Source organism: Talpa occidentalis, unplaced genomic scaffold (assembly GCF_014898055.3).
Source record: "Talpa occidentalis isolate TD23 unplaced genomic scaffold, MPIMG_talOcc4v2.1 talOcc4.12, whole genome shotgun sequence".
Lineage (NCBI taxonomy): Eukaryota > Metazoa > Chordata > Mammalia > Eulipotyphla > Talpidae > Talpa > Talpa occidentalis.
This window is the reverse complement of record NW_023601212.1, coordinates 96,840,387-96,864,661: the sequence shown is the minus strand read 5'-3', so window position 1 is coordinate 96,864,661 and position 24,275 is coordinate 96,840,387. Positions and strand designations below refer to the sequence as shown.

Sequence of the window (24,275 nt, the reverse complement as noted above, 5' to 3'; positions counted from 1 at the left end):
AAAGATCAGTTGCCTTGACTAAAGCCACACAGCGGGGACTCAAACCCGGGCCTCCTCTCAGCTCCCTGATCTCACCAAACCCTGCTCACCCTTGCGGAGTTGCATTCAGAAAGGTTCTACTATTCCCACGTGCCGGGCTTGGTCTGATTGCTTAGTCTCCACAGCAGCCCTCCTGGGCAAGTGCTATCCTCACCCCAGCTGCTGGCTGTCGTGCCTGACGACCAGAGGCTAAGCAGCCCACGCCAGGCAGCCAGGCCCCTGACCCAACCCTCTGCCATGAGACTCCGAACCAGAGAAGGACCAAGTGATTGGCAAGGGGATGCAGCAGATACCGCACTGCTGCTCTTGCCAGAATGAGCAAAGAGCCTGGAACCCCAAAGGCCTGGTGGCAGAGGGGAGACCAGCGCTGGGCCAGGAAGGGTCAGAGGTAAGCAGGGATCAAGCAGAGGCCTGTGAGCCCTCCAAAGAGGGACACGGCTGGATCCGGCCCAAGTCCTGCTCGTCTCCGCTTGCCCAGTTTCTGGGCGTCTTTCAAGATTCAGTTCCAGCGTCTCCTCCTGCAGGAAGCCTTCCCTGGTCCTGGGGCTGTGTCGGTGCCCACTCTAGCTTCAGTCACACGCAGTGGCGGCTTCTTAGGTCTCCCGCAATGAACAGGCGCTCCCAGCAGCGAGCCTGGCCCATCTCTGACTCCGATCACCAAGCAGAGGGTCTGTGTGGAGAAGCGCTCAGGAGAATTTGAGTGGAAAGTTGGAGATGGGGAAGGAGAGAGTGGGTGTAATGAAGGGCCCTGAACGCTGAGCCCGAGGGCGTGGCCTGGAAGACCTTCCTGCAGTCTAGCCAGGGGTGCCTGGTAGTAGCTCACCTGCCTCCAGTGTTTACGGCATAAATCCTGAAGTGTTGGATTGGGGGAACAAATAACATTTGCCAGGAGGACTCTGCCCCACCTCCCACCCAGGGGAGCATGCCCAGGGCAGGACCTTTCTCTACAATACCCTTGTGCCCTTTTCTGATGAATCATCTTAATGAGGAATCCAAGGGAAAGAGAAAAGTTGGCCCTATCTTTAAGAACCTTCTATCCAGGAGGAGAAATGAGACCCAGGCCCACACAACCCCCCTAGAAAAAAATCACAACCTTTTCTGCACCTCATCTCATTAGCTCAACACAGACTCCCTAGGAAGTGAGTGGTGAGCCCATTTCTCAGATAAGGAAACTGAGGTTCAGAAAGGCCATCCAGAGCAGGGCTGTTTCTACCCCCTGCCTCCCCGTGGCCCGACGCCTGGCACATCCAGCCCCAAGGGGAGAGGAAAGGCAAAGCTCTGATTGCACCTGGGACGGCCTGACCACATCCTGCAGAGGGGCCCAGAGCAGAGAGATCATGGGGGGGTGAGGGATGGGACCCCGAGGGCTCCCGAAGACCCAGACATCCTCCATCATCGGCTGCTAGGCTGCAGAGTAGCAGGAAGGACTGAGCCTGATGGAAAGCTGGTTCTGCATGAGACTGCCTTGCATAGGGAAGAGCTTGGGCATTCAAATCTTTTCTTGGAAATCTCAAGCATTCCATTCAGCAGCCTTGGAGTTAGGTAACTTTATTTACTCATGCTAAATAGGGCCATTTTCAGAGAGGAAATTATGCAATGTCCTATGCAAATGCGGCATTCCGAGAGCAAGTAGAGATAAGTGTGGTCACCGATACTTTATAAAGATCAGATCTCCGTGCTGCTGGTGGCAGGCTGTGACACTCGATAAGGGGATATGCCATCTCTACTTGGAATTGCTGCTCTTTTGGATTGGGTTTCTGGTAATTACATTTCCACCGAGTTGTCTATCTGTGAACTTTGCTTAGTGTGAAGAAGGAACAAGGAATAAGACTTCTGCAAGCTGCCCATTCTTATGTGGACCAGAGCAGAGGGAACTGCCCGTGCGTCTGGTCATGTGGGAAAAAGAAAAGACAAATTCTCCCTCTTTGCTCTCATGAAAAGATTTTGAGATTTTCCAATGGGGGAAAGAAGATATGAGCTGTTTCCTTGGCTGCTGCATGGAAATCAGTCACATTCTATCAGACATGACCGTGTACAATTCAAGCAGGAGGAAGAAGTGTCTCTGGAAAACCCCTCCCTGGAGCGGGTAGAGCTGAGCCCAAGCCAGCCACTCCCCCAGCCTGTGGGCTCCCTGGGACACTTCTCTGGCCTCCCCAGGCCTGGGGCTCCAGATCTGAAAATGACACCAATTAGTTACTGTCCTGGGCCCTTGACCAGTCTCCCAGACACACCCCTCCATCACACGGGAGCTGCTCAGACAGTCAGGCTCAAAGGGCAGCAGGGACACGTCGTCAGCCAATCTCATTGCTGCGTGGACGTCCTAGGGTGTGACGCCCCAGACCGGGGCGGTAGAGCCCACTGCACGCTGGGCTGTGTGGTACAGCCTATCGGGACCACAGTGCCATCCATTGTTGACCGAAACATCGGGAAGCAGTGCCTGAGTGTAGTTCTGAAGGGACAAGTGACAGACTAACCCGTCCACATCAACAAAGTGAGCACGGACGGAGTGTCCCCATGGCCCGAACCCCCCTGGGGACATCAGGGTCCTGCATGGTTAAGAGGCTGGTAGGATGCTGCAGGCGCCCCTCACACCTGAACTCTTGTTCTCCAAGTCCCTGCTCTTCCCACCGCCAGGGAGTGATGACACCGCGGTGTGATGTTCACAGTCAGAGCTGAACAAGAGTCCTGCAGGCGCCATGGACCGTCCAGTCCCGTGTGCCAGTCCCGCCGCTGGGCAACTGTGTGACTGGAGGCAGTTTTTTTTCCCCCAGCATGTTTGAAGTTTCAAGCGTACAACCAGGTTGAATGAATTGTATAGTGACGCTCTCAGACTCCGCTGCTATCTTCGTTTCGCCACTGGCCTCTCGCCTACTTACCACATATCTGCTTGATCCAGCCATCAGTCCATTGCCCTCTTTTTTTTCTTTTGATGCAAAATATATGGCAGCTATCACTAGCCTTCTCCCCAACCCCATCTGGCTGCCCATCATGAAGTAGAACTCTAAAGTTGCTTTGTTACCCCAGAAAGATAAGGCGGTGAAGTCACATGCGCAGGGTGACCACAGCCAGAAAGTGGCAGGGCTGCCGTCAGCCCCAGGCCCACTCTCCTGCCCCCGAGCCATGCTGCAGGGTGGGGAAGGGAAATTGGGCTGCTTCGGGAGAGCATGAGTCTCCCCGCTGGGCTGCATGCAGTTTGCTCTGGTAGGGCCGTGAGGGGCGGGGAACTGGGCGATCCGCTGAAGGGAGCTTGGCTGACATCTTGGGACCAAGCACAGGGCCCCAGTTGCCATGGGTGACTGGATGTTGGACCAGCTGCTCCTTGGCTCTGTGGCGGCCGTGCCCCTGGTGTGTCCGAGGAGCCACAGAGACCGTGTTTCCCTTTATTGGAGGGACCAGACTCATCTGCCGGTCAGTGGAACTGAGCTGGGACCCGCTCCGTCCAGGAAACGCGGGGCTTTGCACTGCCGCCTACCGTGCTGGGAAGGGAGACTTCAGGGAGCTTCAAAGGCGACTAATTGATTGCTCCTCGCAGCAAATAACCCATAAGCTGTTGCCGGGTTGATGGAGAAATGGTTATTTAATTTTCTTCAAAGGATTGATTCAACTGTCAGGAGAAGCAGCCAACCTAAGCGAGTGTGCGCCTTCACACCCTGAGTGGGAGCCGTCAGATCCCTCGCTTTGGCCTCAGGATGCCTCGGGTGTGTGTGGAATCCCCTGGGTTCACCTGGATTGAGACGCTCCGGGTATTGCCCGCACGAGACAGCTCCTCCTCCAGCTGTGGAATGTGCCGGGGCCGGGCTTCCCGTGGCCGGGGTGCATCTGAATCAGCCCCATGTTCAGAGCACCCCTGGTGGCTCCCAGAAAAACGTGTGTGAGCAGCTTCCTCACACCCAGAACAGCTGTCGTTGCAGTTTGTTAGTGGGTGTTGATAGAGCGGTGACATTCAGGAGATGGATGGCCGGTCTCCACTGGGCTTCTGATTCATGGCCTCTTCCCTTCCAGGCCCCCACCACGCACCCCCCCAGCCCAGAGCCAGCTGGAGCCCGATGATTCATCAGCGGTTTCTGACCCGGCTGGTCAGTGAGGGCCTCTCCCCTCAGCTGTAGTCTGTCCTCAGGGCCCACACCAGGCTGGTTTCCCCTGGAGTCACTGTGCATGGCACCTTCTGGGGCTCCCACAGTTCGCAGCCCCAGGCTGCACTCCCCCCAGAGTCTGTGAGGGCAGGGGGTGGGCCTGGCTGGCCTCCCGCCATATCCCTGCACCTGACCAGAGCCCCGGGGAGACCCAGTGTGATCTACCCTTTATGTCAGATAGAGGAGGACCTGGTCTGCCGTTGAAAGGGGTCACCAAGGGCCATCAAAGGGGAACTTTGCCAAGGGCGACCCAGAGGGCCACAGTGTCCTCCCCCTGAGCTCCAGGCCCCTGGGGCTGCCTGTTGAGAGCTGGGTCATTTGAACCAACCAGCATCCTGCACCCTTGAGAACAAGCCCAGGCCAGGGCATGCCCTGCTTAAGGGGCAGGAGGGCCGGTCCCCTGTCTGGCCCCACCCAGGACACTAGAACCCCTGGAACTAGAGCCCCAGGATCCTGTCAGTTTGTTTGGGATGGTGTAACAATCACACGCTGGTCCTTTGCTCTGGTTCCAAGTCTCATTCTCAGATGTGTCCTCGGGAATCAGTGGACCGGGGGCCGTGTCATGTGGACAGAGCTCCTGGCCTAGGCAGCGTCATAAAAGGTGGGCCCCTTAGGCAAAAACTACTCTCCCAGTGCATAGCTTTAGAGAACCAAGTCCCCGAATGGCAGTGAATCCCCATTGGGTGCCCCAACTCCAGGGACAGTCAGCTCGCCTCGCAGGGGCCCACAGGCCCCACCCGCCTCTCTCGCTAATCCCTGGCACGCCTGTCCATGCTGGAACAGAAACCCTGTCCGCTCTTGGAGGTGCGGGGTCGGGGGACAGGACCACACGTTTTTTCTTCTCTCAAAGGCAACCCCAGTCTCCTTTGGGCTGAGACGACTCACTGGGGGCTGGTACCCTGGAATCTGAGAGTGAGTCTGCCTTTCTCAAGAAGCCGTGTACCTGGCCCTCCATCCTGCTTGACCTCGGAGTAACAATGCGTGCTTGAAAGACTTGGCATGTTTCCAGTTGCTAATCTGACCGCCAGCTGTGCTGGTGTTCCAAGAACTGGCCCTAAAGCCCAGGGCATTCGATTTCAAAGCTGGAACTCAGCTGACCTGGAAGTCCTGCCTAAGGATGAGCCTCAATTCTAAATGTACCTGGAGCCACCAACATCAAGGATTAATGACGACATTGGCATCCGGATTTTATTATGAACCATCATTTAAATACAGCAAAAGCCAGTCAGCCCCATTTATTGCCTGGGAGCTGTGGAAGAAGGGTTCACCCCAGAACTAGACAGGCAGCTGGTCTAAAAACGGGAACCCCAGAAGACATGAGCATCCCTCCTCCCTGTAGACAACACCTGCCACTGCCCGGGCCCCCTCCCCAGGGAGATGGGTCAGAACCTGCCTCCTTGGGGCTCAAGTCTAGACAGACCTGGGCAAGGAAGGAGGGAGGGAGGAGACGGAAGGAAAGGAGGAGCAAGTGGGATTTTGGAGAGTGGGAGGCACTGGGGCTAGTAGGGGCTGCACTGGGGAGAGGGGAAGGGATGGGTGGGTGGAGCAAACACGGGTGAAAGGCCAGAGGATCTTGGCCTACCCATGACCCTGTAGGAGTCCTGGCAAACAGCCCAAACCCAGGGTTCACTTTCTTCCTTGCTTAGGCCAGAGTCCATTCAGGGTCTGACTCTACTGCAGGCAGAAGGGTTCAGACTAGAGAGCCCTGGCTCCCAAAGGGGAGAGTGCTTCCAAGCACCCCACCAAGACCCCCACAGCTGGATTCCTGGTGCATGCCAGTTGTGGGCTGGGCACACCTCAGGCCTCTCTCAGCTCCCCTCCGCAGGATCAGGTCTTGGTTTCCTACTTGAGGAACCGAGACTCAAAGGGAAGCGGCACAGTTTTTGGCGGCATTGCTGGGGTTCTGGGCCCGGAGCTCCACGGCCTCTCGCCCAAGCTGCCATCCAGCCCAGGTTGCCCGGGTCCTGCACTTCATAGCAAGGCGGCTTTTTCATCTCCTTATTTTCTCTTCTAAAGAAACATCTTCGTCTTTCTCCTCTCCGCCAGCATCTTAAACCTGCTAAACGCCACAGGCCCTTTGCAACTTCTAAATCGCTAGCCCTGCGTTGTGTCTGCAGGCCAGGATGTGGGGCGCAGCCCCCAGTGGTGCTGTAGGAGCCTGGATGCACGCTCATTACGCTAAGTCACCACACATCACTGTTGGCAATTCTCTGTTGCTGAGTAAAAAACTGCCTTAAAATTTAGCGCCCAAGACAACTACAGCCTCATTTTGCTCACAGATGTACGATTTGCTGAGGGCTCTGTAGAAATAGTTCATCTCTGTTCCACAGGGCATCAGCTGTGGCAGCTCAGCTGGACGAGAGCCTTGCAGGCCCAGGGCTTGGCTTTCTCTCTGGGTGTCCCCAGGGCTGCTTGGGCCTCCCCACAGTATGGTGGGGGCGGGGAGGAGGTTCCGAGAGCACTGAGCAACCTTGACTCAGCCATCCTATAGGATCACCGCCACTCTGTTGGCTGGGCAATCTCTCAGGCCCGCCCAGGCTCAAGGAGAAAGGACATAGACCCTACCCCTTGATGGGAAGCGGGTCGGGGGCCGCACAGAGGAGCATGTAGCAGGGAGGTGTTCTGTGGCCATTTTTGGAGAGAGTCCACAGAAAATCCATTTCAGAGCCCTCTGCACCTGTCACAAGGAGCAGGTGTCAGGTTGGTACTAGTCTGTCTCAGAGCTTGTCAAACTCTTGGATCTCCCTTTTGATCAAAAGAATAGGCTTTAATTGAATAAAAATTACGGGAGCTTGTATGCCTCACCTATTCTGTGTCTTTGCCTTGATTATCCTTTGCTTTGACTGTTCTGTGCCTCTCAGTGTGCAGAAACAGGGAACGTTGACAAGGAACCTCCCGGGGCAAAAGTCCTGGTGTGAGAATCCTTACATGCTGAAAAGAGCATGTGCAGAAACAGCAACAGGTGTTAAGGCTAGAGTGGCGTAAACACCGAGACTTTCCTTGGCTTTCTCTGTTTCTCTCCACCTCGGCTGGTGCAGATGGTTACGCCTCCCACACACACTTGTGCGTTCCCCGTTTGCCTGCTTGCTTCTTTGATCTTTTTATTTCCTGTCTGATTCTAAATAAAAACGAGACTGCCCTTGGTGCAGTCCCTCTCGGCTTCTCGTTGTTCTGGACGGGGACTCTGAGTAACCCATTTTCATCCCGCCGCCACACGTCATAATGAGACAAAAAAAATATCTTTTTAATTTGCTTTTCCGGCCACCTTATTTTTTTGTTATAATTTTTCGGGTTGTCCACTTGTGGTGATGATAGGAAATTTCTTTTGTAATGAAATGTATTTTAATAAGACATGCTTTCAAGAGACCAAATGAGCAGCAGCGCTCCTTCCCTGCTGCAGATTTACTCTGACATGCTCCTTTTCCTTCATCTGTCGCAGCAAAGGTTGAGTGTCCGTCAGCCAGGGAGCTGGTAGTCGTTCTGAGTTGTCCCTCCAGTGGGCAGCTGTGAAGTAACGTGGGGAGGGTCCCTGCTGATGTGTCACCAACATGTGAGGTTCAGTGATGAGAGCACAAAGCAGTGGCTGTGCATGCGCTTGGAGAGGGTGGGGGGAGACCAATCTTTGTAAAATAATTCAGATCTTTTTAAGTGGGAACTTATGAATGAATGTGCTATCTCTTGGAAGAGACTGATGAACCTAACATTTTCCAATAAAATAAAATGGCAGTGGGCCTCCCCGGTGGTGCAGCGGTTGAGCGCTGAGTTGCGAAGCTGCCTGCGGCCTCTGCGGCGCCGGTTCGATCCCCGGCTGCTCCCCGGCCACCGGAGGAGGGTCCCACATGGCGCCCAGACCTCTCCTGCCACCCGCTGCTCCCCTCGGCAGTGTACCTCGGTCCTTCTGCCTGCTTTGCTCCCCGCTCTGGCTCTGGTGAATTCTCTCACCCTCCCGCGCTTCTGACTGTACCCAGTGCTTGTATATATAAATGAATGAATGAATGAATGAATAAACAAACAAACAAACAAACAAACAAAATGGCAAATTTTCTCCCCTTCCAAATGAGTGCGACAGAAGGCAATGAGGTAATATTTAGGAGTGGGGGGACATGCCCCATCTCCCTGGAGCAAGGTTCCACGGGTAGGCACGCTGTGGTCCTGGGGTGCATTGTCATCCCACTGCTCTGCCCTGAGCAAGGGGGGAGGGGAGCTCACCCCAGTTGGAAGCTTAGTCTGCAGGGGGTTTTATGGTCCCCCCTCTCCCCCCCTGCTCAGCTCTGCCCCTGGGGCAGCCCCTGCTGACTCCTGAGCTATTAGAGGCGGAGCCAGGCCTCCTCCAGCTGCTTCTCTCGTTCAGTCCCTGACACCCGTGTGTTTGTGAATTGGCCAACTGGAACATGCACACACGGGAACCGAGAGCTGCTGGCAGATCTCCCGGCTCCAGCCATTGAGTGTCCCAAGGACAGTCACCATCTTCCAGATCAGGCAGAGCCCGCTGGAGGCAGCTTGGCCTGGTGCCGCTCCCCCCGCCCTGCTTGTGCCCTGTGCCCTTTATGTGTGCGTGTGGAAAGGTCACTCTTCTTTGTAGTTAATTTACATACACAATCGAGGGACCATGCTCCCTTTGGAATGCCCGAACATTGCGTATCAACTAGGAGGACTCTGACCCCATCCATACCCTGCACCCCCTCCTCCCCACCAAGATGGGAATCAGGTGCACCTGCCAGATATTTTCTTCAAGTGATTTTACATCCTCTTGCTTTTGCGTACGTGGAAAACAGTGTCGTGTGATGAGGTTTCGTGGCGAGTCATGTGATGTTGCCTGTGTCCGAGCTGCAGCTTCTGCTCCGCTCACACCACGTCCCTGACGTCCCCACACCAAGCTGCCGGGCTGCAGCCATCCTGGCGCTTGCCACGTGGTCACGCACCACATGAATGGAGCCGTTATCGACTTTCCCTTGTTTCTGGACATTTGGGTCGTTACACACCCAAGTCCTGCTGCCAACATCCTTGTTCCTGTCTCTTGGCCCACCCATGTGTTTTCCTTGGGAATCTGCCAGTTGCCAGGTCATACGACGTGAAGCTTTCAGTTTTAAGAAATAATGCTCATTTGTGCTTCATCCTTCTCCCACAGCAGTTTTGAGAATACAGGTCTTCCCGGGTCCTTCCAGGACCCTACACCATCCGCCATGTTGCTGTTTGCCACTCCGTTGGGAGGGGTTGGTATCTGGTCTTTGTTCCCTGACAGGGCTAATGTTCTCTAATTTTTGCATGTACGTGGCCTTCCTCTCCAGCGATGCCCTTCACAGTCACTGCTTTATTCAGTCATTGCCTCTTAGAGCTGTTCTGCAAATACATCCCCTCCTCTGTTTGCTTACAAAGTCATTTTTAGACTTCAACTAAATTGTGATGTGATGTCATCAGTATATCAATCTCCCATTTATTTGTATGTCTAGGTTCTTTTTTTTTTTTTTAAAGATTTCTTTATTTATTTATACAAGCACTGGGTACAGTCAGAAGCGCGGGAGGGTGAGAGAATTCACCAGAGCCAGAGAGGAGAGCAGAACAGGCAGACTGACGAAGTACACTGCTGAGGGGAGCAGCGGGCGGCAGGAGAGGTCTGCGCACCATGCAGGACCCTCCTCCGGTGGCCGGGGAGCAGCCGGGGATGGAACTGGCGCGTCAGAGGCCGCGGGCAGCTTCGCAACCCAGCGCTCAACCGCTGCGCCACCAGGGAGACCCTAGGTTCTTATTTCTTTTTAAAGAAGTCCTTCCCTGCCCCCGAGGTCATACGGATAATCTCCTAGATTGTCTTCTGATAATTTTCTGTGCATGCTTGAGTAGAGTCCTAGGCTCCACGTCTTTTGAAGTGAAGGTGGTGAGGAAGGACCCCGGAGATTCAGATGGGCAACGCCCATGTACAGATGACCTGTCCCCTCCACTGGCCTCCTCTGGCACACACCACCTCCACATGCCAGGTGGGGAGGCCATGGAGGCCTCCACACTCTGAAAGAGCCTCCCTGTGTCCCCGCATTCCACCCTGGGGCCCGGTCCCCAGCATGGCTCCTGGTGTCTACAGGCAAAACCCACCCCTGCCTGCGTGGAGGCAGACGGAGGGCTTAGACGTGGGCAGAACCTTCAGCACCTCTCTCCTAGGCCTTGCTCTGTGCAAGGCACCCTGGCCGTCCAAAGGTGAGCAAACAGCCCGCGGACTGGCCGTTTGTGGAGTGTGTGGGGCAGCCGGGCGCCACGGTGGTGAAGGAGTTCCCTAAAATGACACCCCAGAGGCCTACACTTGAGTCACTCTAGCCAGCATTCCCTTGATCTCCAGGAAGGATGCCGCCCACTCCCTTTCTCCTTAACTGCCCCACAGCTTCTGGAAATCCAGGCCTCCCTGCCCCTCCGAGCAGCCTGCCTCCCAGGTGACGGCCGCCTTTTAGTTTTTCTTATGAAATCTCACTCTTCTGACAGGGCTTTGATGTCTCAGTTGCATTCTGAAAGTTGTTCCGCTTTGGGGTTTTGTCCTTCCTTTTTTTGTTCTTTGTGGTGGAGGTGGTAGGTCTTTTCCCCCCTGAAGACCTTGAGGCTGCTGGGCTTTATGAGGGGTTTACCTGCCAACAAGCCCCATTGGCAGCAACACCCAGGGCTGTGCCTCCTTTCCCAGGTCAAACCCTCAGACGTGAAGGTGTGAACAAGAGAAAGTCGTCACCCTGTTTAGATAGGGGAAGGAAAAGAAGAGGAAAAGCTTCCTTTATTGGTCCAGTTTTGTTTTGTTTTCTATTTTTACCAAGTCCGAGATCCCCATTGAGGACAGTGTTTTAAGTTTCAAGTGAAGAAAATAACCTCCCTCCCACAGAATGTTTCTAAGAATGGACGTGACAACTTCCATTTCTGGTCACATGGAAGACTAGGTGTCTTCCAGGGTGGAACTAAAAAATATTTTTTGGAAATCTTTTTGAGTTCTTGGCTGGTCTGTTGGGAAAGGGAGCAAGATTCTGGCCTGAGATAATAAGGAAGTTCATCCCAGAGAGTGGTCCTTCTCTGCTGGGGTTTGCCGTGGGTTTCTCGCCGTGGCAGCTCAGTGGTCAGATGCTGAGGAGAAGAAACACAAAGCCTGTAAAAGCCGGGAGGGTGGACGGAAGCCTTCCAGTGAAGCCAGAATTCCAAACAGATTAAGCTATCAGAGGGTTCAACGGAGGCGTGTGGGGGAAGGTGGTGCCTGAGAGGTTGGGGAGAAATTTACCGTCATCCTTAGATCCTGAGATCTAAATGAAAGTCGTTGAGGAACACCTTAGCCTGAGTTTGTTCTCATGTGTGTTTGGGGCCAGAGTTTACACCGTGTGTGTTATACCCCCACCACCACTCATAAATTGAAGCCAAATACTCGGTTACAGTGCTCCCAGTGGAACTTAGCAGGGTGATAGAAGTGTTTTATAGCTGTGATGTAGTTATGTTCAAAGCAAATTTACTAAAACTCAAACTGTACCTTTAAAATGCTGCATTTTATGGTCTATAAATTAAACCACAGTAAAGACGTTTAAAAAAAAAACCCCACCTACCATTCTCACCATTTATTGGGATTTTTTTTTTTTAATCTATCAGAAGCATAGTAGTAAAGTTTTTATCCTGTCTTTCATTTACAGTTTTAATGTTTTTCCCAATGTCATTGCAATTGTTTGTAAATCATATTTTTAAGTTGGGATTTTTTAATATATTTCAAAAGTACAAATTGAAAAATTTCTCTTAACGCGATTTCTAGCAATTCAGTGGACAAAAAGGCAATATAATAGCCATTGATGCTCACACACACACACACACACACACACACACACACACACACGCTTCTCACTTCCCTCCTCTTAGGTAACCAACAGTTCACAATTTGGTTCAACATAATTTTTAAATGGGCATATAATTTTCCATGCAATGAGGAGGGGAATCTTGCTCAAACTGTTCCTATATTTGGAGGCATTTAGGTTGTTCCTGGTCAGGCTATTTCTTTTCAAATAAATACAGCAGAAGATTCCAACAGAGGGAGTTCCGAGCAGACAGGCTATGTAATGTTCCCGTGTTATTCTGGTGATTTTGATACCATCGAGGACAGACTCTAAATTAGACATCAGATTTCAAGTCAGAGGCGTGACCAGCATACACTGAGGCCACACTAAATGCTTTACCCATCTGTTCTCATTTAACTCACCACACACCCCAAGCTAAGACATTACCCCCATAGTACAGATGACAATGCTATGTATCTCGCCCTGAGTCAATGCTGTCTAGTGCAGAGCTGGGTTCTGAGGCCCCACTGGGGGCTGGGTGACTGCATCTCTGAGCAGGGGGCTCATGTCTTCCTGTTTCACCTAAATTGGGTAACCGCCATTTCAGCAGTAAGCCACCCTTGCTCTGCCAGGCAGCAGGGAAATGTTAATGGGATTTTCCATTTGTTGGTTATTTTTTTAGCTACCATATGAGTGCCTGACGCTTTAGCCTTCTCACTCTGAGAGGGATGGGCATTCTCCCCATTTTTCAGATAAGAAACATGAAGCCTAGAGAGGGGTTAAAAAAAAGTGCCCAGCATGACTGAGAGGGACCCAGACCCAGGTGTGTGGGACTCACCCTGGGCTCTGGCCACTGGGCTCTGCTGCCCGATAGCAGGTGGGCCCAAGTCTCCAGCCGCTGCACGGCAGGGCTTTGCCTCACTCTCGTCTCCCTCTTCCAGACAACAGCGACCTGATCGCCTGCACAGTCATCACCAAGGATGGCGGCATGGTCCAGCGCTTCCTGGCTGTCGATATTTACCAGATGAGTTTAGTGGAGCCCGACGTGTCCAGGCTTGGCTGGGGAGTGGTCAAGTTCGCAGGCCTTCTGCAGGTACGATGCCCCAGAACTCCGGAAGCCCTTCTCAGCCCTTGTCTGTGCAAACGCCCACACCCAAGGATCATTTTACAGCGAATTTCTGAAGACGCTAGGACAACACAAGCAGATTCTCATTGACAAAAGTTAAACTATCACAGAGATAAGGGCCCAGTTCTCTTTGACCAAAACCCTCAATTCTGTAAACTTTCTCCTCCATGTATCAATAGAGCTCTCCAGGTCTGGCACTCTGCCAAATTATAAATATAACCACATGAGCCGCTTTGAAAAACCATATGTATACATTTGACTGGAGGTATGTGTCTGTATTTTTGTAGGGTCACGCTGAGTGGATGCTTACCTTGGCTTTTTTCGCCCAGTGTATGTCTCAGAGCTGACGGTGTTCGTGTGTGCAGACTGCCTGATATTCTTTTAGCTGCTGCCTGACTCCAGCTAGCCACGGTTAGCCAGGGCCCTGGGGCTGTTTCCAGCTTTTTACCTTTACAAACAGGCTGCTAGGAACAGAATCCTTCTTACTTTCCTTGTGCACTTGGGCCTGGTAGGATTTCTCTACCCGGATACCAAGAAGTCTGAGTCCACCCGCTTTCTGTGGGCTCACAGACATTGCCAAATTCCTCTAAAGTGATTGCTGGCATTGGCCGTTTATGGGAGTTCCCTCTTCCTCACCCCTCTCCAGCAGAGCTGGGCGCTGAATTGCCAAACACTGAGCAGGGTTCATAAGGCTTGTCTACATGTGGGTGACTAATGCCCACACGTTGATTGAATGAGGCCTAGAAACAGAGGGGTTGAAAACAGCCCTCCTGCTCACACCCCTGACAATACCCCACAGACACTTCCCGGCCTGCTCCCAGGCAGTCTGTTCCTGCTGGCTGGCCAGGCCTCGCCCAGCTGACCCACAGCCGCCCCCACCCCATATATTTGAGGAGGCCCTGTCCATCTCCTGTTTTTCAAGATCTTTCCATTAAAAAATGTCTTTTACCGAGGGGGATGTGAGAAGCAACTCTATGAAAAATTTTTCATTTAGGAAGACGTCCATGTAAGAGGTTGTCCATTAGGTGACTTTTAGTGCTTCTTGTTTATCTAGGTTTATGATCAATTTCCTTTAGAATTTAGTGTCAGGAAAGTGTTTTTCTCCCTCAAAAGATTAATACGTGTCCTCCATCAGACAATGAAAGCCACATGAGCTTGTTTTTTTGGTTGTCTTCCAGCAGCTGCTATTTCTCAGGCCATTACTACATGCCAAATTGTCTGTTGTAAATGCGTAATATCTCAGTGGGTCCCCGCTGCAACATTTTGACACAGGTATTATTTCCAAAGAGCCTGTGCCCCATCTAATGCCTGGGAACGCGAGTCTGTAGTCAACATTTTTTCACTTCTGCTAGCATTTCTCATTTTTTGTGTCTGTCTCCTGTTTCATGCATTTATCTTAAAGCACCCCCAACCTTAGTGGGAAGCAGGTTCTTTGTATAGAATCTAGTCTGAGGTTTGGGATTGGGTTCATCCTTATTACACTTGAAAATCAGGTTGTGATTTTCTTCCCCCACCTTTTAAGCTTAACTTTCTTCAACTCTCTGCCCAGTGGTCCCTCCCTGTCCCTGCTTTGGGGTTAGCTTTCTTCTTCAGGGACCAGAAACTCTTTGGAGACAGACAGATGGGTACCAGTGATGACCCTTCATAGGAGAAACAAGGAAAAAATTGGTTAGTAGATGAGGAAATGTATCTAAGGTCACGCCAGATGGCCAGAGGAATTTGGGGTCATTATTTCTGGCTTCTCAGAAGAATCATTGACCACTGGGCTACCCCCAGCCCTCTGAGAGGCCAGTGTGCCATTATCCACTGGCCGACTCAAGGCCTCCTAGGGATGGGTACCAGCACCGCAACCAGTGTCATCTTCCCCATCTGCTCCCACTCGCCTGGGTCTGGTCTCTGCCCAGTCTCAACTCTCTTAGACTCAGGAAGCCATGTGTCCTTCAGACCGAAAGCACCGTTGGCTTTGGAGGATCTCTTTCTAGACAAGACAAGGACCCCACAGCTTCTGAGTAGCTCCCTCTTCCTCAAGCTAACGGACACCCTTTCTTTGTCCTCTTCCCGCGCAGGACATGCTGGTGACCGGCGTGGAGGATGACAGCCGTGCCCTGAATATCACCATCCACAAGCCTGCGTCCAGCCCCCACTCCAAGCCCTTCCCCATCCTCCAAGCCACCTTCATCTTCTCCGACCACATCCGCTGCATCATCGCCAAGCAGCGCCTGGTCAAGGGCCGCATCCAGGCAAGGCGCATGAAGATGCAGAGGATCGCTGGTGAGTGGCTGCCGCCCAGCAGTGCTTCCTCTGAGCCCATGAGGGGACGGAAGCAGCCATGGGGCCATCAGTGTGGTTCTCATGCTGACCTTGAGAGCCACCGAGACTCCTCCAGAAGCAGATTCATGGGGTTCAGCATTAATGGGTTGTAGTGAGAAGAGTGGGGCTTCTGCTCAGAATTCCCTGCTTCCTAAGGGTTTGATTCTAGAGAGTTTCTAGGACTCATGAAAGAGCAGGAAAACCAGGCTGTAGTGTGAGAGCAGGTGGCAACAGAACAGTTCTCACTCCCACAGGTGGGCATTGCCCAGCTCGCCTCCACCAGGTACTGCCACATCCCTCTACCACCTCTGAGCCTTGAAACACCTCGTGAGATCAGTAAGGCCTGTTCTGCCCATTTTACACAAGAGTAAACTGAGGCCCAGTGACTGGCCCAGAGTCAAGCAGACCACTCCTTGGCCGGACTTGTGGTCAGGCTGCTCTTCCCAGCTCTCCCGAGAGGCGGCCATGCTTGGGGAGGGGCCGGGACCACCCTGGACTCGGGAGTGCGTCTCCAATTCACAGGAATCATGGTGGATTTCTGAGGAAGCCGGCCCGGCCCAGTGTCAGGTCGGCTGCAGCCTCCTTGGAAGTGGAGGCTTTCCAATGGGGGCGCCCCTCCCCGCGGCGGGCCACACGGCCTTCTCCTGGGGAGGAGCTGTCTCTCGGTTAGGACAATGGTGTCTTTCTCCAGACTCCAGTACAAGCCCCACTGGTCATTCTGGTGTGGCTGCTGGGAGGATTTGCAGCCCTCCGGGGGTGAAGAAGAATTTTCTCCAGGGATAACCTAAAAATAAACACTCGGAGGGCTGGGTTTCAGCCCACTGCAGGCTGGGTTATCTGCCATGCGGGCCGGCATCTCACACGTTCGCATCTTATTTCCCACTTAGCTGAAACTTGGCCTGCAGAACCATTGCAGAAGCATTTTGTAATGTGCAAAGTGACTTAAATCATTCAGTCCTTTCTTTGAAGATTTATTTTCAGCTTTTTTTTTTTTAATGTAAAGCAATTTCTCACAGCTGGCATGAAGGCTAAATATTTCATTTGGAAATTGAGAATTAGGCTGTCAAGTGGCTGTTAGAACTAACGCCTTGGGTGTTTCTTAAATTGATTTAAAAACCCCCCTCCAAATTGCTTTATCATGAGATTTGTTTAGAGAAGGGAGGACGGCAGCTGTGACATAAACACCCACAAATGTGCACGTACTCCTGGCACGTCCTCTCACGTGCCCTTCCCGGGCACATGTTTGTATGCATGTAAACGTGCAGGGCAGAGCTGGCCCCATCTTGGAGCCTGGCAAGGGTCTTTGTGGGTGGAAGCTGAGGGCACGAGGTGGAGACTGGCCCTGCACCCATTTCTGAGGCCCTCACCAGACACGGGTGGTGTTCCCGACCTCAGGCAGGACCGTGCTGTCACGCTAGTGTCCCCAGCATGAGTGGCCAGCTGCCTGTATGCCACCTCCCAAGCCACGTGCCTGACGGGGCCACAGCCTCTCTGGCTACAGCTGCCTGCCCAAGGTCCACCCCCCTGAGCATGTACCACCATGTTGTTTGATTGCAGCCCTCCTGGACCTCCCGATCCAGCCAACTCCCGAGGTCCTGGGCTTTGGCTTCGGCTCATCCTCTTCCACCCAGCACCTGCCTTTCCGCTTCTACGACCAGTGCCGCCGGGGCAACAGTGACCCCACGGTGCAGCGCTCTGTGTTCGCGTCGGTGGACAAGGTGCCAGGTAAGCGGCCCCTCCTGCACGGCTCACGTCCCTTCCTGGGCACGGGGTGCCAGGGCTCTCTACTGAGCCATGTGCGCTTCCCTCCCCCGAGACATCCTTCCACTGGAAGCACTGTTTCCTAGAATTTATCAAAGTAAAGCAGAAGATTAAACACAAACCCCGGAAAGAAATCTTTGTGTTCGCTGCCTGGGTTTGGTTTTCCAGACATTTATTGGGGATGTGGAAGAACTTCTGAGAACTTAGACTATGAAGTTTCTTGGAAATACTTAAATTATTAGTAAGGAGGTTGTGGAAGAGTAATTTCCTTCTCCCTGTAAAATGACTAGAAAGAGAGCACTACGTGGTTCCTGTCACATCTCCTGAAGAAGTGAGACCAGGAGAAGCCTCCCCTGCCCACACAGGCCCACAGTGTCTCCTCCCATAAACTTCTCTTCCCACTTTCACCAAAGGTCATCTCAGACTCCCCACCTCCCCCCGCCTCCAAAAAAAAAGAAATTTGAAGAGAAAATCTGAAAGTTCTCCAGGTGGGCAGAAAGTTCTCCTAGGGGGGTAGGAAGACTCTTCTCTCCCCTAGTCTCAGGGATCTGCCTTAAGTAAACCCACACACGCCCCATCCCTCAAAAGAGAATCTTCCTCTGAATTACAAAACTGAAGACAACTGGAGCCTGCAACTTAGCCTCTCCATGCTGTGGGATGTTTGCAGTAACAATAAGAACAAAACACCCCCATTAGAACCTGCCCAACATCAGGCTCCCACCCCCACCCCCAGCCCCCAACTAAGTCATTTTCACTCTTTGATTTTTCACTTTAGAAATATGCACCATAAGCATATGATTTTTAAACAGGGCAAGGTAAAATGAGAAATGAGTGTGCTTTGTCCAGAAGTGGCCACTGTTCAGTTTCTTGCAGGCCCTTCCAGGGCTTAGTGTGTGTTACGCTGCTTGCACACTGGCATTACACCGTCTACGTGGGTCTGCTCCTCGCCTTTTTTCACGCAGTGATAAATTGGCCTTACATGCTAGTGCTGTTAAGTCCACCCCGTGGTTGTGTTATAGAAATAAATTCTAGCCTTTTACCCAGGCAGAGGGAGAACAAGCGGTACTTCAGGAATGGTGAGGTCAGGAGGAGCTTTATTACTCATGCGTGAGGTCCCAGGCCTGGGTAGTCCCACAAGGTCTGAGCACTGGTTTAAAGACCAAGGTTCCTTTTATACACAGCTGTGTCCATGTCTGTTACATGGATAGCATCGCTTTTCAGCAGACACAACCATTTGCGGCAAAGTCCCCAGACAAGGGGGCAAAGCAAGGGGGGAAAGATGCAGGCATTTGGGGATGGCCTTGGAGAGAGAGACCAGCTGGTTGGCTGCCCGGCCTTGTAGATAAGAGCGCTGAGGCCCTGGCCAGGAATCTTTATTTTTATTTTTTATTTTTTTATAAATTTTATTTTTATATTCCCCATACAATTGCAGCCCCCCCATTCTGACCCCAATCCCTCCCCTCCCGCCCCCGCCCCCCTAAAAGTGTCTCTGGTTCATAGTTTTTTGTTGATTTTGATTTTCACTTTCTTATAGTTATTCATTTTCCTGGTCCCTTATTTAAGTTTTCTAGATTCCTGCTATGAGTGAGACCATCCGGTATTTTTCTTTTTCTTTTTGGCTTATTTCGCTGAGCATAATCCCTTCCAGCGCCATCCATGTTGCTGCAAATTGCATGTGTTTATCTTTTTTGAATGCTGAGTAATATTCCATGGTGTATATGGACCACATCTTCTTGATCCAGTCATCTATTTTTGGGCATTTGGGCTGTTTCCAAAGCTTAGCTATTGTAAACAGTGCTGCTATAAACATAGGGGTGCAGGTGCTCTTTGGAATTGATGTTTCTGTGTCCTTTGGGTAAATACCTAAGAGTGGAATTGCTGGATCCTATGGAAGCTCTATGTTTAGTAGGTCCAGAAATCTCCACACAGCTCTCCACAGTGGTTGGACCAGTTTGCACTCCCACCAACATTGCAGGAGAGTTCCTTTTTCTCCACACCCTCGCCAACATTTGTTGTTGCTAGTTTTTTTAATATGTGCCATTCTCACTGGTGTAAGATGGTATCTCATGGTAGTTTTGATTTGCATTTCCCTGATGACAAGTGATGTTGAACATTTTTTCATATGCCTGTTGGCCATTTGCATTTCCTCTCCAGAGAAGTTTCTTTTTAGCTCTTCTGCCCATTTTTTGACGGGATTATTTTCTTTGTTGTTGTTGAGTCTCATCAGCTCTTTGCAGGTTTTTGTGATCAGTCCTTTATCATTAGTGTTGGGTGCAAAAATGTTCTCCCAGTTGGTGGGGTTTCTCTTTGTTTTTGTTATTGTCTCTTTTGCTGTGCAGAAGCTCTTTAATTTGATGTAGTCCCAGCTGTTTATCTTTGCCTTCACTATCACTGCTTTGGGTGATGTGTCTGTAAAGATGTCTTTGATGTGCAAATCACATAGTGCTTTCCCTATATTTCCTTCTATATATTTTATGGTTTCAGGTCTTATGTCTAGTTCTTTAATCCATTTTGAGTTGATTTTTGTGTATGGTGTGAGGTAGTGGTCAAGCTTCATTCTTTTGCATGTAGCGACCCAGTTTTCCCAGCACCATTTATTGAACAAACTTTCTTTGCTCCAATGCATAGTCTTTGCTCCTTTGTCAAAGATTAGTTGACCATAAATCTGTGGGTTTATTTCTGGATTTTCTATTCGATTCCATTGGTCTATATGTCTGTTCTTGTTCCAATACCATGCAGTTTTGATGATTATGGCTTTGTAGTATAGTTTGAAGTCTGGGAGTGTGATGCCTCCATTCCCTTCTTTTTTTTTCAGGAGAGCTTTGGCTATTTGGGGTTTTTTGTGATTCCATATGAATTTCATCAATAATTGTTCTATTTCTTTGAAGAATGACATTGAAATTTTGATTGGAATAGCATTGAATCTGTATATTGCTTTTGGAAGGATTGGCCAGGAATCTTGAAAGGGAAGGAGCCGTAAGTCAGCAAACTTGTTGATTACGCCTGCACTGGATGTTCATTGCACCTGGGCTGGAAGTTCTGCTGGACTCTTTATTATATTCATTTGCTCAATAATAGATTTTCGCTTCAGTTGTTCATTGCAGTATTGTATTTTATCCTGATGGACCAAAAATATCTCTCACAACATTTTGCAAGGAGGGACATTTGAGTCATTTTCGGTGACTGCTCTGCTGTGTCACAGTGAACACCTCGGGGTATCTTGTGTAACTGCTGCTCTCACCTGTCTGCGCACTGCCGGGGCCTTGGGGAAAGTTTCACCTTCATGGAGGTCATCCCGCCCAGCACTGTCTTAAAACCAGTCTCAGGCTGCAAGACTGTGGCCCAGCCTGTCTTCTCCTATGAGATATGAGATGGTTCCACCTGCTCCGTTTCTGGAGGCGTCTTTGTTAAGCCTCCTCCAGGCTGCGTCACGGCAAGTTCTCTAGAGATGTTGACCAAGTGCAAATAGATGCTAAAAGGGAGTCTAGGTTAACGAGATGCAGATCTCTTACCTACCACGTGAGAAATCGCTTCTTTAGGCTCGCCGGGGCTTCTTACACTCAGGATTGAATGGGTTCAGGAGAAAAGCCCTGGCCTTCTTTCCGCTCCAGCCCCTTTTGGAAGAAGTTGGGTGTTAATAAATAAGCAGAGCCAAATGTCACATTCTTGAGCATCTGCATAATCATCTTTCTGTTTGCAGAAGGCTTTCTAATGACTTATTCCTTATTTCTCCTAGCCTGCCTGGGCTCCAGGGAAGGGGTGAGGTCACCCAAGGCTGGGGTGTGGGGGGAGGAGGGGGTGTGGCCCTTTCTGAGTGTGGCCCTTTCGGCCTGCCTGACTCAGGACCAGAGCTGCCAGAGTTCCTAGTGGCTGATCCAGGGACGGGGCATGTGAGGTTGGGGTGGTTGAGACTGTGGCAAGTGAGAGGGAGCTGCTGATGGTGGCCAGTCTCTCCCCAGCAGTCCCCGGAAGCGCTACTTCAGTGTTTTGGGGTTGGGAGGCCAGTCTCGCAGATGTGCCCCAGGGGAAGCTGCTCTGGACCCTTGGGGAGAGACTTCCTTGCCTTCCTGCCTTGACCTGGGCCGGAAATGCGTGTGACCTAAAGACCAAGTTGAAGTCACGGAGCCTCAGCAAGAGAAGAGGAGCAGCTCTCCGCCCCCCCCCCCACCTTACCATCTGCTGTCTCAGTACTCAGCCCCCCGCCACTCAGCATTTGGGAATCCTCCTTCAATTTCTTTTTTCCGCTCCCACACCTGCTGACCTGCTCTGCCTCCACCTTCTCTTCCCCTCTGGACCACCAGCATCTTCCCTGAGATCACAGCAGCAGCATCCTCAGTATTCTCTGGCTTCCATTCAGCCAGGGGGATCTTGCTAAAACATAAATCAGATCATGTGTCCTATCAGATCGTCAGTCCGACAGCAGCCCTCCAGCAGCTTCCCATTGCCCTGAGAACAAAACCCAGACCTCTCACTCTGCTCTTGTGTGGCCCCCGTGGGGTTGGCTGGCTCCTCTCACACCGCCCCTTTCACACCACCTTCCCCAGCTGCACCCCACCCCAACCTGCCCTGCTTCTCACTCAGCGCTTCTCAAGGTTTTGGTCTCAGGCCTCCTTAGGCGCTTTAAAAAAAAAAAAAAGTAAGGAACCCAAAGACGTTTGATGTTTCTGGTGTAGAAATTAAACTGAGAAATGCTTCAAATACTTACTTATTTAAAAATAATAATAAACCCACCACCACACAGAAACCTAAATAGCACAGCTTTTTATGAACAGTAACTGCCCCCCAAAATTGGCTAATATTTTTGTATATCTTTTTAATAGACAGCTGGGATCTCACGCCTTCTGCTGTCAATAGTGTGGTCGTGTTTGTTGCCTCTGGAAAACTCTTCTGTTTACTGAAAGTACAAGGAAAATGCCCCCTGGCATTCCCCTGACCTTACTTTGAGAACCACCACTGGAAGTCACTGCGTTCTCCTGACTCAGGGCCTTTGCATTGGCTGTTCTTCCCGAAATCTTAGTTGTGACTGTCTCCTCTTACTTGCCCAAACCTCAGCCTACATGCCACCTCCTTAGAGAGGCGTTTCCTTTACCCTCCAGCTAAGGTTACCCCTCCCCCCAATACTTTTGCCTGGTTTATTTTCTCAAGGCACCATGGTCCGTACGTCCCACCACCAACCCCCCACCCTCCACCCGCCCGCCCCCCTGAGCTGTGTACCCGGCCACCATCTTGCTTCCCCTGGGGACCTGGTCTGTGCTGCCCATTGCAGCACCAGTGCCAGCTCTGTGCTGTGTCTCCTACTTGCTGGATGAAGACTGAACCGACACTGGTTCTCAGCAAGGCCCAGGAGCATGGCCCACCTAAGGCCTCCTCCCTCCCTCAGGCAAGGAAATTTCCTCTCGGGCCCTGGATGTTGGTGGTTTAATCTGTGGCACTAACAAGGGAGCACAAGGGAGCTGAGACCCAAGACTATCAGCAGCAGCATTCCCTGCTTAATTTCTGTCCCCAGTAAGTGAGAGATGCGTCGGTGATAGGTTTGGGTTGGTGGTACATCAGCTGAACTTCACTGCCCTCCGCTTACTCAGAGCTTTGCAAAAGCCCAAGGGGGGGTGGGGGGGTGGGGGCGGGGATCTCGCAATGGCCTGGAGATTTCTCAGGCAGCAGCGTCCTCAGCTGCCACTGGGCCATGAGCTCAGCTGCGTGATCTTCCCACCTCTGGTGAGGTCCGGCTCTGTGTCCCCTGCCGCATGGGCTGTGCTGCTGCCAACCCCCAGGCGTAGGATCCGGGCTCCTGCCTGGGGAGCCCATCGCGAGGGAGCAGCAGCCCTGGCTGCGGCGTAGCCTGCGGGAGAAGCCGGTGATGCTACCCCACGCTCTCCCGGTTCAGCTGCAGGCCCAGGTGATTGTCATATGGCCGATGGTCTCCCCTTTGAAGCTATAAATGATTCAATTTGATGAAAATAAACCTTTCATTTCCTCATAAGAGACATTAAAGTAGAATATAAATCAGAGCTAATATGTGACTCGCCACTTTGGTGTGTTTCTCCTCTTCCATTTGGCTTGGAAAGAAATCACAAATTCTGTTTATTGGCCAGTTTTATATTTATGGCCCTCGCCCCCACAGAGCGTTTGGCTCCCCGAGGGCAGAGGCTTGGGTGCCACCTGGCCGGGAGGGGCAGGGTGGGCAATGACCCCTGTGTCGGGGCTTCAGTGTAGCCCTGCCTAGGGCCCAGCTGGAGCTCCAGCCTCGTGGTTACTGCCCTCCCCGACCCTCCCACCAGTCAGATGGCTGCTGGTTGCCAGAGTCCGCGTGGGGAGCAGGGTATCCAAAACTAGCCCGCGGGCACTTTCCATAAACTTCAAGGCAACCAGAAGACCCTAGAGCAGAAGCTGTTCCCCAGAAGTAGCCCTGGGCATTGGGCGCAGCAGCTCCTGGCTTCGTGGAGGTGGGGTGCAAGATGGAGGGGAGACTGGGACAGTGCAGTCCCTCTTTGATGGGATCTTCATGACATGACCAGAAAAAGAGACCCCTCCCACCTTGCTGATCAGCTGCCACGCCCGGCTACCATTTAGTTCCAGGGACAGGGACTGAGTGCCTCTTTCACTGCGCCCCCACTCAAGCCCCTCTTTATGTCCCACCCTCTTTCCCCTGTTGGCGCCTGTCTCTTGTCTTCTCGGCCCTCTTTGCCGGGGGCCCAACCCCGTATTTCAGCTGCAGGCACTCATATCCATTCAGGACCTCCGACCCAGAGCTGTGTTCTGATTGGAGCCCTTGGCAAGGGTGCTGCTCAGATATACCTCTGGGCCCCTGGGCTGGGGGTGACCCAGCCTAGTCCCTCTCTCTGCCACAGCTCTCTTTTTGAATGGAGGCAAAAGTCACGTAAGACCAGCCTCTGAAAGTGGACGACTCCGTGGCAGGTACTGCATTCTCAGGCTTGGGCCACCGTCCCCTCTCCTGCCTCCAGAACATTCTCATTGCCCCCAAATACAACCCCAACCCAAGAAGGAGTCGCTTCTCCTTCCCTTCCCTCCCAGCTCTGGCAACCACTCATCTGTTTTCTGTCTCTAGGGACTTATATATTCTGGGCAATTCACCGAAACTGTGCAGTAGGTGGCCTCACGCAGCGTTGATTCTGG

At 51.9% G+C, this 24,275-nt stretch overlaps 1 protein-coding gene across 6 annotated transcripts in view; it reads left to right on the top strand.

Annotated features, from left to right (window-relative positions):
- The window catches only part of CLEC16A (C-type lectin domain containing 16A), a 180,395-nt gene that overhangs the window by 118,782 nt on the left and 37,338 nt on the right, over positions 1-24,275 (top strand). For 3 of the 6 annotated variants that reach the window (XM_054693842.1, XM_037507598.2, XM_037507604.1), the window contains exons 19-21: positions 12,886-13,037; positions 15,137-15,341; positions 16,938-17,105. In XM_054693842.1, coding sequence (XP_054549817.1) covers positions 12,886-13,037; positions 15,137-15,341; positions 16,938-17,105 — 525 coding nt within the window. Of the gene's footprint in view, positions 1-12,885; positions 13,038-15,136; positions 15,342-16,937; positions 17,282-21,961; positions 22,211-22,521; positions 22,730-24,275 lie in introns of those variants that run through there. The other 3 variants (XM_037507601.2, XM_037507600.2, XM_037507602.2) reach the window with 3 other exon arrangements.